The 16,853-nt window shown below is 35.6% G+C and overlaps 1 protein-coding gene and 1 long non-coding RNA gene across 3 annotated transcripts in view; one reads left to right on the forward strand and one right to left on the reverse strand.

Moving 5' to 3' along the window:
- Positions 1–5,835, reverse strand: part of LOC309513263 — a 61,067-nt gene extending 55,232 nt beyond the window's left edge. The window contains exon 1 of the long non-coding RNA XR_014211388.1: positions 5,574–5,835. This is a non-coding gene — a long non-coding RNA (uncharacterized lncRNA). The remainder of the gene's footprint in view (positions 1–5,573) is intronic.
- crb2b (crumbs cell polarity complex component 2b) overlaps positions 1–16,853 on the forward strand; it is a 47,749-nt gene that overhangs the window by 18,345 nt on the left and 12,551 nt on the right. For both annotated transcript variants that reach the window (XM_082187828.1, XM_082187829.1), the window contains 6 exons: positions 2,571–3,266; positions 5,032–5,227; positions 6,095–6,234; positions 9,287–9,469; positions 9,543–9,656; positions 14,660–15,583. In XM_082187828.1, the coding sequence (XP_082043954.1) occupies positions 2,571–3,266; positions 5,032–5,227; positions 6,095–6,234; positions 9,287–9,469; positions 9,543–9,656; positions 14,660–15,583 (2,253 nt within the window). The remainder of the gene's footprint in view (positions 1–2,570; positions 3,267–5,031; positions 5,228–6,094; positions 6,235–9,286; positions 9,470–9,542; positions 9,657–14,659; positions 15,584–16,853) is intronic.

The following is a 16,853-nucleotide window of genomic DNA, read 5'->3' on the forward strand; positions in this document are numbered from 1 at the left end:
TTGTTCACAAATCTCATATTTACATATGCACATTTTTGAGTGGCCTTTTATTGTGGGCAGCCTAAGGCACACCTGTGCAATAATCATGCTGTCTAATCAGCATCTTGATATGACACACCTGTGAGGTGGATGGATTATCTCGGCAAAGGAGAAGTGCTCACTAACACAGATTTAGACAGATTTGTGAACAATATTTGAAAGATACAGGCCTTTTGTGTACATAGAAAAGTCTTAGATCTTTGAGTTCAGCTCATTAAAAATGGGGGCAAAAACAAAAGTGTTGCGTTTATCATTTTGTTCAGTGTAAATGGTAAAAAACAGACATTCAAATTACAGACATAAAGAGCTTTACAAAATTTACAATCAGGAAACCGTAATAAATACACCACAAAGCATAAAATCCAAAACTTATCACAGTCTATACAAATACTTCCATTTATTATTAGTTACCTATATTAACTAACAATGATAAATACTTTTAAAGCATTTATTAATCTTAGTTAATGTTCATTTCAGCATTTACTAATACATTATTCAAATCAAAAGTTGTATGTTAATGTTATTTAATGGACCTGAATTGACATGAACTAACAGTGTATTTTTATTGACTAATGTTACCAAAGATTAATAAATACTGTTACAAATGTATTGCTAGCTAATACAATAACCAACATTAACTAATTTAGACTATTCCATAAATCTAAAATTGACTGATTCTCGAAATAACAAAAAACAAATAGTGGGATACAAAAATGGTTTGTGCTTATTAGTACTGGTTTAGTTTAGCTAATGGACCTGCATAACCTTTCTATTTACAAGCACAACTTCACTAGTTCAGTGTTTCTGGTGAAACCTGTTGCTGGTTAAGCTAGATCCTAGACTGTAAGCTACAATCATAAAAGTATGACATTTGCAGTGATTTCTCAAATGTAGTCACCGGTAACCAGCATGGAGCAGTTATTGAGGGTTTGCAGGCGTTGTGATTGACACAGGTATATTTAGCATCACGTGTGTGAGGACGGATTAGTCTCGGTGACTGGTGGTCGGTCAAGCTGACACAATCCATTGACGGAGCATCTGGTGGAGGTTAAGTCAGTGTGTGTAAGTGTGTGAGCGTGTAAGACGGTTACGCCGCGCACCCATCTGCCGGTGGAGGTGCTAGTGAGGACCAAAACCCCTTTATCCCACTTCAATCCCAGTCTAAATCTGCAGTTTCCAGCCCGATGTGTGTGTGTGTTCAGGACTGCTATCACACAACACACTTGTCCTGATTGTCGTTTTAAAGGCTCTTGCAGCTCTCGTCTGAGATCTCGGTGACATTAAAGGGTTAGTTCATCCAAAAATGAAAATTCTGTCAGTAATTACTCTCCCTCATGTTGTTCAACCCCGTAAGACTTTCGTTCATCTTCAGAACACAAATTAAGATATTTTTTATTAAATCTGAGAGCTGGATCACTTCTCCATAGGCTTCTAGGTAATCGATATCTGCCAGCCCAGTAAAGTTAGTAAAGACATCGTTAATACAAGTGACTACAGTGACTCAACCTTAAGTTTATCAAGCGACGAGAATACTTTTGGTGCACAAAAAAAAGAAAAATAACGACTTTATTCACCTATTGATTTTCTTCTGTGTTTCTCTGAGTGATTTCAAGTAGTGTAACAGCGCAGTGCTTCTGGGTTGTACATCAGAACTATTAAGATCTATTATCTATCTATCTATCTATCTATTATCTATCTATCTATCTATTGTCTGTCTATCTATCTATCTATCTATCTATCTTTCTTTATCTATCTATCTATCTATCTATCTATCTATCTATCTATCTATCTATCTATCTATCTATCTATCTATCTATCTATCTATCTATCTATCTATCTATCTATCTATCTATCTATCTATCTATCTATCTATCTATCTATCTATCTATCTATCTATCTATCTATCTATCTATCTATTATCTATCTATCTATCCATCTATCTATTATCTATCCATCTATCTATTATCTATCTATCTATCTATCTATCTATCTATCTATCTATCTATCTATCTATCTATCTATCTATCTATCTATCTATCTATCTATCTATCTATCTATCTATCTATCTATCTATCTATCTATCTATCTATCTATTGTCTGTCTATCTATCTATCTATCTATCTATCTTTATCTATCTATCTATCTATCTATCTATCTATCTTTATCTATCTATCTATCTATCTATCTATCTATCTATCTATCTATCTATCTATCTATCTATCTATCTATCTATCTATCTATCTATCTATCTATCTCTGTCTGAATCAACATCACAGTTTAATTATTTGCAAATTGCAAATTTGGATTATTCGATTCAGAATTAAATTGGGACTTTCTCAGTTCAGTTTTGATTAGTGCACAATCCTGAAACTGGAATGTGAAGAATTCCATAAAAAACCCTCACACACTTGACCTTTAACCTCGGCTTGCTCTAGGGTCGCAGTCCCTGCAGTGTGTGTATGCAAGTCAGCTTTGCATAGAAACATCTCCTAATGACTAACTCTAAACCTAATCGTGGTTTGTACCCGCAGGTGTGTTCTGCACGGTCACGTCTGAAGTGTGTGTGTCTTCTCCATGCCAGAACAACAGCACCTGTGTGCCGACTGTGAACGGCTACGAGTGTGTGTGCTCTCGCTCTCCGCCTCTATACGCAGGTGTAAACTGTGAGCTTTTATACGACCCGTGTGAAGATGCAGGCTGTGTCTCCGGGTGCAACAGCACTTTAGGAATGGAGAACTACACCTGTAAGTGTCCCGACGGGTTCGACGGACTCAACTGCACCCTGGACATCGATGAATGTGAGAGCAGCCCCTGTCCGGGGGTCAAGAGCTTCTGTGTGGATGAGGTTAACGGATACTCGTGTCACTGTCCCAGCGGATACAGCGGGGAGGACTGCAGGACGAGGGTACGGGACTGTGCCGATGACCCGTGCTACAACAACGCCACCTGTGTGTGGGCGCCGAACGGGTACGAGTGCCAGTGTCCCGCGGGGTTCAGGGGTCAACACTGTGAAGAAGACGTCGACGAGTGTGTGTCGCAGCCCTGCAGGAACGGAGCCATCTGTCAGGACGGTCCTGGTGTGTATCACTGCTTCTGTGTACCTGGTTTTCAAGGTTACCACTGTGACATCGACATCAACGAGTGCGCATCCCAACCCTGTGAGAACAACGGGACGTGCATCAACGGGAAGGACCGCTACATCTGCGAATGTTTTATTGGGTTTACAGGTAAGGACTGTCAAACATACTGTGGCTAGCAAGCAATATCCGTCATTTCTCCGTCTCGGTGAACTATAGACCCGATACAGTCCGGCTGTGAGTAACAAAATAACCTTGAATTTGGTTACATGTCGTTTATGCCAAAATAACTTGATAATAACAAAATAACGAGATGTTTGATATTCCATCATGTAAGCAAAGTCAACAGTGATTACAAGGTGTTTGGTTTCATTTCTTTGTTATCTAATTGATGACTAGTCTATTCTTGAGCTGTGGTTTACACGTCTATTAAATATTCACTGACAGGCCAAATTTTGCCTTGTTTCTTGACGTCTCGGTTATTAGACGCCTTTTAAAACGCAAAATTGCTTGCTGGGTACAGTGCTACTTTAATATACACTTCCAGTCAAAAACATTTTTTCTTTTTTTTCCAACAAAGAACACATTTACAATCATGAAGACCATAAACAAAACTTTCGATACAATACATGACATTCTGGAATAAATTAAAGCGTATTATATTATCTTGTAAGCATTACACCATAGAAGAGTCTGCTCATTCTTTATGAATATTTTTTACATATTTTAAAATAATAATAAAGTCGTGAATATGTATGAGTTATATTATTGACCAAAAATTCTTGAACAAATAAAACATTCGGTAACACTTTATTTTACAGTGTCCTTGTTGCATATGTCACATGTACTTACCATAGTAATAACAGTAAATGATGCACAAGTACTGTACATGCAACTAACCCTCAACCAAATCCTAATCCTACCCTAACCCTATAGTAAGTACTTGTAGTTGCTTAATATTACTTAGTACTTAAATATATAATTACACTGTAACAATGGCACCTTAAAATAAAGTGTAACCAAAAATTCATATATTTGAGTTTCTTTGGACATTCTCTTTGCCGACTTTACTGCTAATAGTTGTTTATTTATTTATAATTATTTTGAAATATTTTTATGTTTGAGTTTCTTTGGACATTCTTTCAGCCGAATGCACTGCAAATATTTATTTATTAATTTATAATAATTATTTTATAATATTCATATATTTGACTTTTCTTAGACATTCTCTCAGCCAACTTCACTGCAAATAAAATGTATTTATTTATAATAATTATGTAAAAAATCTTATATTTGATTTTCTTTGGATGGTCTCTATCAATTTATTTTAAATGAATTATTTAACTAGTTTATTTTATATTTATTTATTTGTTTATTTGTTTATTTATATAATTTTTCTAAAGAGTAGATGTATAAAGAATTCTATTTATAGACCATTTTTATTTATCTACAAAAACAATTTCAGACATTTAAGCAGTTTTTTGAACGGCATCTAAAAAGATATTAAATAAACATCATGAAAAAAGTTCAGTCAAGCTTGTCCAAATTTGACTGGTACTAGTGTATACCATGGTACTGAATGATTATCGTTTTCGGTAACACTTTATTTTACAGTGTCCTTGTTACATATGTTACATGTACTTACCATAGTAATAACAGTAAATTATGCATAATTACATGCAACTAACCCTCAACCAAACCCTAATCCTACCCTAACCCTATAGTAAGTACATGTAGTTGCTTAATATTACTCAGTACTTAAATATATAATTACACTGTAACAATGACAGCTTAAAATAAAGTGTAACCTCGTTTTCATACTGCACCATTAGAAGATTTACAATGTCCTAAAACCATCTTTAAAAACTCTGTTAATGTTAAATTGGAAACACAGTCTGCATGATATGTGTTGTAGGGGTGAACTGTGAAGTGGACATTGATGAATGTGACGAGGATCCCTGTCAGAACGGCGCCACCTGTCATGATCACGTGGGTCTGTACACCTGTGCGTGTGTGCCGGGATACGAGGGCATCAACTGTGAGCTGGACATCAACGAGTGTGACAGTTCACCCTGCCAACATGGAGGGACGTGTGTGGATATGGTGAACAGGTGAGTGTATTTGATCAATCTGAGGTTTGTCATCTGATTGGTTGAGTTCTACAGGAACATTGAATATGCAAATTAGTCCCCGCCTCCACTCGATCAGTGACGACCTGATCCACTTGCTTGACTGATGAATTTACACATGGTTTGTCTTAAAGCATATTAAAAACACCACACAGACATATAAACAGACCCCCTGTGGTGAAATCCAGCTTTTAATGTTGTTTATATGTCTATGTGGTGTTTTTAATATGCGTTAAGACAAACCATGTGTAAATGTGTAAAAGTCGACACCATTGCTGAGTATTTTCTCCTTAAAACTGCAGTGAACCAAAGACAGTCTCAAAAACACGCTTTGAAATCGCTGGTGTTTCTGACGTCACAAACTACCTTGTAACCAATCAGATCAACGTGTGATCGTCAACGAGTGGATCTCTGAGCTGAGTGAGTGAGTGGAGGCGGGGCTCATTTGCATATTCATAGAACCACGTATACTAAATGAGGCAAGGGTGTCGAGTTACATTCAAGATATTTTAAGGAAAAAACTTTTAAATATGTCATTTTGGTGATCAAAGATGAGTTTTAAGAAATAAAACTATTGACTACAGGGGGACTTTAAAAGTTTTCAAATAAAAATAAATGCAGTTTGCTTAAATACTGTTACCGTATTTCATATGTATTGTGAAGTATTTAAGGCGGAAATATTAAAGCATTAAAGCAGGTTTTAGCTACATGGAATGAGTTTAAAAGCTTTTGTACATCATTAAACTGTAAACACTAAAACACTATGTGAACAGAAATTATGTTTGTCCTTTAAAACAGTTCAAACCACAGTTCATTTCTTCACTCATTATACTGTGCTTTGCATTACAGCTATGAGTGTGACTGCAGTGGCACTGGATTTATGGGCTCTTTCTGTGAAGAAGACATCCCCGAGTGTGTGTCTGACCCGTGTCTGCACGCTGCCACCTGCCAGGAAGGAGTTAACCAGTATTCCTGCCTCTGCTGGCCAGGTAACCAGTCTATAATTCAGCCTATTCATCATACCTTTATTGTGTTTATTCATGCATTCAAAGGCTCATTTTGTTGCTAATCAATTCCAGCATTATTGTGTGATGAAATCAGTGATGATCTCTTACACCACACTGCCATCTAGAGAAACATGGAAGCAATTGCAAAGAGAACCATAAGATCTAAATGGACATTAGCATTGAATAAATACTGTTTGTGTTTCTTCTGCTGCTGGAGCTCTTCTGCTTCAAGGTGTGGTGTGTTGTGTGTTCAGAGGAGCTCTTCTGCTTCAAGGTTTGGTGTGTTGTGTGTTCAGAGGAGCTCTTCTGCTTCAAGGTTTGGTGTGTTGTGTGTTCAGAGGAGCTCTTCTGCTTCAAGGTTTGGTGTGTCGTGTGTTCAGAGATGCTCTTCTGCTTCAAGGTTTGGTGTGTTGTGTGTTCAGAGATGCTCTTCTGCTTCAAGGTTTGGTGTGTTGTGTGTTCAGAGAAGCTCTTCTGCTTCAAGGTTTGGTGTGGTGTGTGTTCAGAGAAGCTCTTCTGCTTCAAGGTTTGGTGTGTTGTGTGTTCAGAGAAGCTCTTCTGCTTCAAGGTTTGGTGTGTTGTGTGTTCAGAGAAGCTCTTCTGCTTCAAGGTTTGGTGTGTTGTGTGTTCAGAGAAGCTCTTCTGCTTCAAGGTTTGGTGTGGTGTGTGTTCAGAGATGCTCTTCTGCTTCAAGGTTTGGTGTGGTGTGTGTTCAGAGAAGCTCTTCTGCTTCAAGGTTTGGTGTGGTGTGTGTTCAGAGAAGCTCTTCTGCTTCAAGGTTTGGTGTGTTGTGTGTTCAGAGAAGCTCTTCTGCTTCAAGGTTTGGTGTGTTGTGTGTTCAGAGAAGCTCTTCTGCTTCAAGGTTTGGTGTGTTGTGTGTTCAGAGAAGCTCTTCTGCTTCAAGGTTTGGTGTGTTGTGTGTTCAGAGATGCTCTTCTGCTTCAAGGTTTGGTGTGGTGTGTGTTCAGAGATGCTCTTCTGCTTCAAGGTTTGGTGTGGTGTGTGTTCAGAGAAGCTCTTCTGCTATAAGGTTTGGTGTGGTGTGTGTTCAGAGATGCTCTTCTGCTTCAAGGTTTGGTGTGGTGTGTGTTCAGAGATGCTCTTCTGCTTCAAGGTTTGGTGTGTTGTGTGTTCAGAGATGCTCTTCTGCTTCAAGGTTTGGTGTGGTGTGTGTTCAGAGATGCTCTTCTGCTTCAAGGTTTGGTGTGTTGTGTGTTCAGAGATGCTCTTCTGCTTCAAGGTTTGGTGTGTTGTGTGTTCAGAGATGCTCTTCTGCTTCAAGGTTTGGTGTGTTGTGTGTTCAGAGATGCACTAACAACCACGACAAGTTCAAAGTCACTTAAATCACCTGATGCTCAAATTGAACTTCAGCTTGATCATGTCTACATCTACATTGAGTTGCTGCCATACGATTGGCTGATTAGATATCTGTGTTAACGAGCAGTTGAGCAGGTGACCTAATAAAGTGTCTGGTGAGTGTATTGTGTGTATACAGTATATGAAAGGAATGGTTTTATTGAAGTAGATGTACCGTATTGTCCATAAAAGTCGCATCATGTCAAAATTGCATTGTTGACAGAAAAGAAAACCGATGTCACATTTTATTAATTTATTTTACACTATATATTATATTATATTAAATTATATTATATTAAACGGATAAGTCACATTTTATTATTTTATTTTACATTATATATTTTTTTCCATTTTATACATTTAAAATGATATAAAATACTGGTTTAAAAACATCATAAACTCTATGAACTTGTGTTTTATTTCCTCACTCCACAACAAATCCTTTACATTTAATAGTATTCAGGAAAAAAGCAAGACAAGTATAAAACAAACAAATTATAGTGGATTCAGATTATAAAAACTGTGACTTATATTCCATAAAAATAGGGTGAAGTGTTTTGTGTCAGTCCATCTGTTCAAGTCATAATCTTCTCCACGGAGCTTCTAACCTCACCCAACTTTTTAATCTTTCTTTAAACTTATTAACAGTTACATTTCCCCTCGCCAATGAAGCAGAAGCACACGAATGCTCTTATAAATGCTGCTTAATAGGGCTTAGAGGTTAAAGATCTGGCAAGGCTTGATCCGTGAACTGTCACCATTGCTCTTCACCTCTGGCTGATCCAAGTGTGAAAGTCGTGTCGGATAAAAGCATCTGCTAAATCTCGACAAATGAGATGTTTTAATGCTGCTTAAAAGTGTTATTTTAGGACCATTGAGATACTATTATAGTTTTAATTCATATTTTGAATCAGTTTTTATTTTATATATTTATATTTAATGTACAGTTAAAGTTTTGTAACTTTCTTGTGTATTTTTTTTTGTGTGTGTGTGTTTATTTCAAGTAATGAAATTTTTTTTTTTTAATGGTTTTAGTTTCAGTTTTAGTTCAGTATAAAATCCCTGAGCTTCAAAAACCATATGTACCTGTAACGTATTTTGACTGTATTTATAGCCTACTGCATTGCATTAGATATTAGTTTTTATATCTTTTCTATTCACTAACTTCCCTTACATAAAAACAATAATAATAATAATTTTTATAATAATAATAATGCTCGTAATTGTCTTTTAATCAGCTGGTGATTTTTAGTGGAAGAATGAAATGGGTTATTTTCCTCAACTAAATCTATTAAAAACATTTCTGTTAAACATTTCTGTGAAATAAAAACAGGCCTATCAATATTAGTTGGAAAACTTAAACTAAACAAAAAATAAAAATAAGTTGAAGTTGAAGCACTAAAAAGATCAACTGAAAATAAAAATAATAATAAAATTGAAATAAAAATAAATTAAACCTAAATAGCAATATTTGAATATTTTGAAATAAATAAAAAAAATGACGAAAGCACAGAATGAAACTAAACTTAGCATGAACACTAAAAAATTTGTGCTGTCAAATCAATTAATTGTGATTTAATCGCATCTCACACACTTGTATATATTTACAAACTAAAAGCTAATTGAAAATATGAAGTATAAAGTGAGTTCTCCTCATTTCTTCTGTTCTGTATTTCAGGCTATGAAGGCGAGAACTGTGAGGTCGACGTGGACGAGTGTGACGCGAGGCCGTGTGTGAATGGCGGTGAATGTTTCCAGCGCTCCGACTCGAGACACTACAGAGTTCTGCCTGAACTGGACCAGGACTTCAGCTTCGAGAACGCGTCTGGATACCTGTGCCACTGTCCTGCTGGGTTCACTGGTGAGAAACACCGCTGACCACTGCTCACAGAGCATCAAACCGCATCAGTAACCACAGCGTCTCTGTTTCTCAGGTGAAAACTGTTCAGTGAACATCAACGAATGTGAGTCGGCACCGTGTGAAAACGGAGGAACCTGTGAAGATCTCGTCAATGCATTTCAGTGCTGGTGTCCGCCGGGGTTCACAGGTGTGTACGTCTGCTCCGTATGACCCATATCCTTTTCTAAATGCACAACATTTACATTTACATTTATGCATTTGGCAGACGCTTTTATCCAAAGCGACTTACATTGCATTATCCTATACATTTATACATAGGTATGTGCAATCCCCTGGGATTGAACCCACAACCTTGCGTTGTTAACGCAATGCTCTTACCACTGAGCTACAGGAAAGCTTACCACTGAGCTACAACATAGGCTCAAAAAATAGGCTTTTCAAAGCTAAAAAAATTTACCTATACACACAATTCACTGCAGTTTCCAGATGAAATGAACACTAGTGCCATTAAAACATCAAGAACATTTATCTTCTTTTCGTACAATGGGGTGCAGATTATCGATTAACAAAGACTTATTTGTTCACCTCAAATGACCTCAAAACTCTTTTACCATAATGCATGATTTTCAAACTAGTTCATTTCGACTATTGCATCACTTCACCAGCTCCGCTTGAGTGGCTTTTCCAACTCAGTAAACTTGCTCGTACAGCTACTCTGCAAAAAAAGATTTTCTACCTCAGTATTTTTCTCTTGTTTTCCAGTACAAATATCTAAACATCCTTAAATCAAGGTACATTTACTTGAGAAGCAAAATGACTGAAGATAACAAATGTCTTTACACTTAAAGTCCCCCTGTAGTCAATCATTTTATCACTTAAAACTCATCTTTGATCACAAAAATGACATATTTTAAAAAAAATTCCTTGAAAAAATAAATTCTTCATGCTTTCATATAGCTTTAATGTAACTCGACACCATTGCCTCATTTAGTAAGGGTCGCGGTTCTATGAATATGCAAATGAGCCCCATGCAAATGAGATCCACTGGTTGACGATCACACGTTGATCTGATTGGTTACAAGGTAGTTTGTGATGTCAGAAACACCAGCGATTTCAAAGCGTGTTTTTGAGACTGTCTTTGGTTCACTGCAGTTTTAGGGAGAAAATACTCAGCAATGGTGTCGACTTATGAATTTACACATGGTTTGTCTTAAAGCATATTAAAAACACCACATACACATATAAACAACATTAAAATCTGGATTTTCATCACAGCGGGACTTTAAAACAAAGAAAAAATTTCTGCTTTTAAGAAGAATCTGTTTTCCCTTTAAATTAATGGGATAGTTCACCCCAAAATTCACTAAATTCACAAATGAAGTGGTACTAGATATCCAAAAAACATGATTTACTCTGATAAATGTAGGAGTAAAACTGAAGAGCTCTGTATAAACTCTCACCTCAAGTCTTAATCACTGAGAGACGGTTTGAATTAGGGCTTCACGATATTGAAGAAAAGTGCGATATGCGATAACTCATTAAATAATGCAATATTCGATATGCGATACGATAATGCTTAAAGTGTGTAAAATAAACTTAAATTATCTTTAAAATATCTTTAAATCATATAACCTACATGTGTTTAACATTCTTTTTGTGACAAGAAAACATACAACATCCTACAACTTCTGAAAGTGAACATCAGTGTTTTACTGTGGCATAAGAAGTGTTATTTTAACATCAGTGGGGTTTAGGGGTTCAGGTTATCCTACATTAGGGTTATTTAACAACAGAAACTGAATAATCAAATGTAAAAATAAAACACTGTTTAGTTTTCACTGTATGAATTAAATATATACTGATTCTTATTAAAGCTACAAAAGTTATTCAGCCGAGAGTGAGTGATTTTCTCTTTGTCTTTTGTTCATGACCCCAGTTATTGCATATATCATGATATATACATTTGCGATATTTCGATAATTTCTATATAGGCCTAGTTTGAATCATAGACATGCTCCAACTTTAAGAAAACAAATCCTGTTGTAATAGTGTTTTAGTGTGAAGTGAGGTGAGACGCTTACAGGAGAGCAGCTTAAGACAGATGATCCTGACAGACCAACAAACACCCACAGCTTGGACTAATAACTTCAGGATGCCGGATTTCAGTCGTCTAGTTGAGTTTACTTCATTTCCAGCGATCATTTTCCGGAGAAAATTCAACTCTGATAAAATTCAACTCTGATAAGCTTGTAGCGTCACTTATGGCCAGTGCTGTATATAATGCGTATAGCGTTTAAAAGTGGTGTAGTGCGTTCCAGGCTTCCTGAAACCTTCCCACACGGACACAGACTCAACCCACATCTCCAGTAATGAGTTGGCAGAAACATTCCTGATGTCAGCACTGACAGGAGCCAGCTGGGAAGGGAGGGAATCTGTGGATTATTATCACTCATCCCTCGCACTCCCTCCGGGACGCTCGGCACCGAGAGCTCCGTCCACCGTGAGTGTGCGTTTGTGTAAAAGGGAAAAATACAAAGAAGCTGGAAATAAAGGAGCAACGAGAGAAGGAGGAAGAAAACATTGGGAACTGTCACTCGTGTCAGGAGGAGAGTGACTCCGGCGGGATGAGAGGACTGATAGTGAAAGTCGTTTGCAGTGGGATGCTTCTCCTGACAGGTAAAGTGTCGGAGCGTTCTGGAAGTCATGTGGAAATAACCTGCAGAAAACTCGGGATTCTCCTGTCCATGAAGAGCGACTGGTTCCTTCCTTTGAAAATCAATTTATTATGAATAATATCATACATAAACTGTAGAATGTGTTCTGGATTTTCAGGCACATAGTTATTATTGAAAAGCACAAATAAAGACACTTCCTGTTCAACGCAACGAGTGATTTGCTCACTCAGTATTTTTGTTTTGTATTCCAGTGCAAATATGTACAATGACACATGATAAGAAGTCTTGTTTTCTGAAAAATATGTATCATAAATAAGTTTATGTTAAATTATTATAATTTTTTTTAAATGGGGTTAATGTTAAATGTTTTTCCCTCTGAATTAAGTGCATTTTTTCTTTAGAAGAATTTCTCCAGAAAACAAGCCTCTTATTTTAGGTTATTTTGCATATCTTTATTTAAGAATTTGAGATATTTCTGCAAGTGGGGTCAGAAAAATTTACTTATTTTCCCTTTGCATTAAATTTATCTGAAAACAAGACTATTATTTTATTGTATTGCATCTCAAGTAAATGTATCTTGATTTAAGAATTTAGATATTTGTTCTGGAAAACTACTGTACAAACTACTGCACTGAAAAAAATAATTAGCTGAATTTAATAATTTTTTTATCGTAAGTGCAAATATTCAATTGATTTGACCTACATTTAAACAAATGCATTAAGTTGAACTAAAATTGATTAAGTTCAATTTAATGCATTTGTTTAAATGTAGGTAAAATCAGTTGAATGCAACCACTTACGATCATTTTTTTAATTAAATTCAATTAATCATTTTTTTCAGTGTGTATGTCCGCTCTAGGATTGTATTGTTCTAGTTTACTCTTGAAATTCAGTATTGTGGTATTGCTAACATTGTTGGTTTCAGTATATTAACTTGTTTTTTTCCTCATATATATGCATGATAAATGTTACTGTAGTGCAACTTTTTGCATTATTCATAGAATTGAGTTATCAACTCAGTTTCATTTGTATAGTGCTTTTCACAATACACATCGTTTCCAAGCAGTTCATCCATAATCTTATTTGCAAAATGTATTACAAGCAACTCTTTACAGTTTGCAGTGACTCTGATTATAATGGTTGCTCAATAACAGCTCTCTCTAGTTGTGTGCTGGTGTAGTTTGGTCATATTTACAGGTACAGTATTATTATTCACAGTGGTAGTTAACAGTAAACACACTAAATAAACTTCAGTTAAGTAGAAGCAACCGTTCCAACCATATGCTGGCATGCCAATCCTTTTACCAGGATTACATTACTAAAAGGCTTAAAGTGAATGCAATTACAAGTCAATTTAGTTGTTTTATCTCACTGTGCTGTTGGTAATTGATCAAGGTTGCAGTTGCTTCATAAGTTTCTGCTTAAGATTTACATTGTCAGTTGCATTTTTGGGGTTTGTTGGTTTTCACTCAAATTAAGTCTTTATGTTTTCTTCATTTGTTTGATATAATTAAAGTATAACCAATCACTTTCTTAGTCATGGGATCTCTAAAATCCTCACATAAAAAGAGTGTTGCGTAGGGCTGCACAATTCATCAAAATAAAACTGGAATCATGATATGGATTATTGCGATTATAAATATAATTAAATACATATATTTGTTGCGCATTTCAAAAAGTGTTAGCCATAATATTAGTACAATTTACAACGTATTTTTTATATTTAGTATTATTGTACATTTTATGTAATATTATTATCAATAACAAAAATAAAACTTAGTATATTGTTATATTATATTGCTTAAATATTTTTTTAATTTTACAGTGAATTATTACAATAGTAATAGTTTTCATTTTTATAGTATTGCTATTATTATTATTATTATATGATCCACAATAATAATAGTAATGTATTATTATTATCTTTTTTACATTATCTTTATCTTTTTATATTATATTATTTAAACAGTTTACTTTTTACAATAGTAATATTTCTATTATTATTAATAGTAATTAGTAAATAGTAACTAATTATTATTGTTTATTTTATTTATTATTATTTTAGTATTATTATATTATCTTATACATATACATATAACATATACTTAATGTTTTTTACAAAAATGATAATTCTTATTTTTTCTTTAGTATTATTATATATTTTATGTATTATTATTATTAACACTTCTTCTTTTTCTTCTTCTTCTTTATAGTCATATTGATACATAATCACAAAATTGTCGCCAAATTGTGCAGCATGTCTCGTTTGTGGGGCTTGATGTTTCAATTTGTATATTATGTATACAAACAATCAGAGCAAACCAGGATGTAAAATTTTAAATCCTAATTTTGATCAGAAAACTGTAATTAGATTTTTAGATTTCCCCCAAATCGTGCAGCCCTAGTGTTGCATATAAAAAGCTTTTGAATAAGACTAATAGTTTTGTAGAACAGCAGTGTAAAGCCTCACATGACCTGTGTGTGTGTGTGTGTGTGTGTGTGATCCCCCCTGCAGGTGTGGTGTGTGAGATTGACGTGGATGAGTGTGAGAGCGAGCCGTGTCGGAACGGTGCCCGGTGTGAGGATGGCATTAATGACTACATGTGTTACTGTCCTCGTCCTGCGCGGGACCAGTTGCCCTGGGGTGGCCGGGACTGTGACGTCGAATTGACCGGGTGTGTGAACGACCCCTGCCTGAACAGCGCCACCTGCTGGCCATCACTGCATGGAGAGGAGCATCGACACACCTGCACATGCCCTTCTGGTTATCATGGGGACCGATGCGAAACCTCCACCACCTTCTCCATGACGGGTGGAGGTTATGTGGTCTTGGAGGTTTCACACAGTAACCGGAGTCGCCGGGATGCGGGATCACAGGCTCCGAGTGTCCAGATGAGGTTCAGGACGACTTTACCAGATGCAATCCTCCTCTACCGGGGAAGCCAAGAGCACTTTTTTACACTGGAGCTGAGAGGTGGGAATCTTCTCTCCAGAGCCGAATCTGGAGATTTAAGGCTCGCTGTGATGTTAACCGGAGAGTTCAGTGACGGCCTCTGGCATGAAGTCTCTGTTAGTGTGGATGAGAGACTCGTTCTGACCCTGATATCAGAAAACAAGACGGCCGAGGATGGAGGACACAACCAGCTTCTGTCCTTCCAGCCGAAGGGCTTGGAGAAGACACACATCGGAGGAGTTCCTCAGGAGTTCCTCAACAACACGGCGTCCGGGACGGGGTTCGTCGGGTGTTTGGAGGATATGAGTGTGGATGCTGAGCTGGTTTTACCCAGAAGCCTCAGCTCTCAGTATGTGCAGATGGGCTGTGAGAGGAGCGAGCGGTGCCGTCCCGATCCCTGCTCTGAGCGAGGACACTGTGTGGATCTGTGGACCGACTACATGTGCCAATGCCACACGCCGTTTCACGGACACAACTGTTCAGAAGGTGAGCTGACTTTATAAATAACAGCTTGCCGTAATTAATTATTAAATTATGTGTCAATGATATGACTTTTATATGTAAGCCTTAATTTGGTAAGCCTTATTTGATGCCTCTATTTAGTAAAAAAAAAAAAAAAAAAAAAAAAAATTATTTATATATATATATATATATATCACTCTACACACACACACGCTACTGTTTATGAATTTAAGAAGAATTTTTTTGTGTAAAAGAAGTCTCTTCTGTTTTATAATTTTTTATTTATTTGTTTCAAAATACAGCAAAAACAGTAATATTGTGAAATATTTTGTTCAATTTAAAATAACTAGAAATCTTTTGTAACATTATACACTACCCTTCAAAAGTTTTTTTACAGGATATCATTCTAATATACTGATTTGCTCCTCAAGAAAACATTATTATTATCAGTGTTGAAAAGTTTTTTTGTTTTTTTTCAGGATTCTGTGATAAATAGAAAATTCAAAAGAACAGCATTTATCTGAAATAGAAAGCTTTTCAAACATTATAAATGAGTTTACTGTCACTTTTGATCAATTTAATGCATCCTTGCTGAATAAAAGTATTCTGGTCACCAAACCTGCATTTATTTGATGAAAAATACAGTAAAAATTGTAATATTGTGAAATATTATAATAAAAACAGTTTTCTATATGAATAAATACTAAACTGTAATTTATTCATGTGAACAAAGCTGAATTTTCAGAATCATTACTCCAGTCTTCAGTGTCACATGATCCTTCAGAAATCATTCTAATATGATGATTTGCTGCTCACGAAACATTTATGATTAAATGAAATCATGTTGAAAACATACAAGCTTCATTTTTTTGTGGAAACCATTATACATTAGCATTCAAAAATTTGGTTTTAGTAAGATTTTAAAAGTAAAAATAGAAATGTATACACCAAATATGTGTAAAATTGACAGTAAATACATTTATAATGTTCCTAAATATTTCAAATACTGGATTTTGTGAGGAAACTACAGGTTGTTTGTAAGTTGAGTAAAAACTAATTATTTACTAAATCATAAAAATATCAAATTGATTAAAAAAACCTTTACCTGCATGTCCTGTGACCATTAACTAATATCACAGAACTATGAACATGCAAATATGTTGTTCAATTATTGAAATATTAACTTAAAATAGTAAATATTTTAAATCAGAGGCTGACAAAAAAAGTTTGCGAATCCTTGATCATCATTAATAGCAAATGAGAATGACCAAAACACTACTGTACAAACACATGG

Source organism: Leuciscus leuciscus, assembly GCF_965113295.1.
Source record: "Leuciscus leuciscus genome assembly, chromosome: 13".
Taxonomy (NCBI): domain Eukaryota; kingdom Metazoa; phylum Chordata; class Actinopteri; order Cypriniformes; family Leuciscidae; genus Leuciscus; species Leuciscus leuciscus.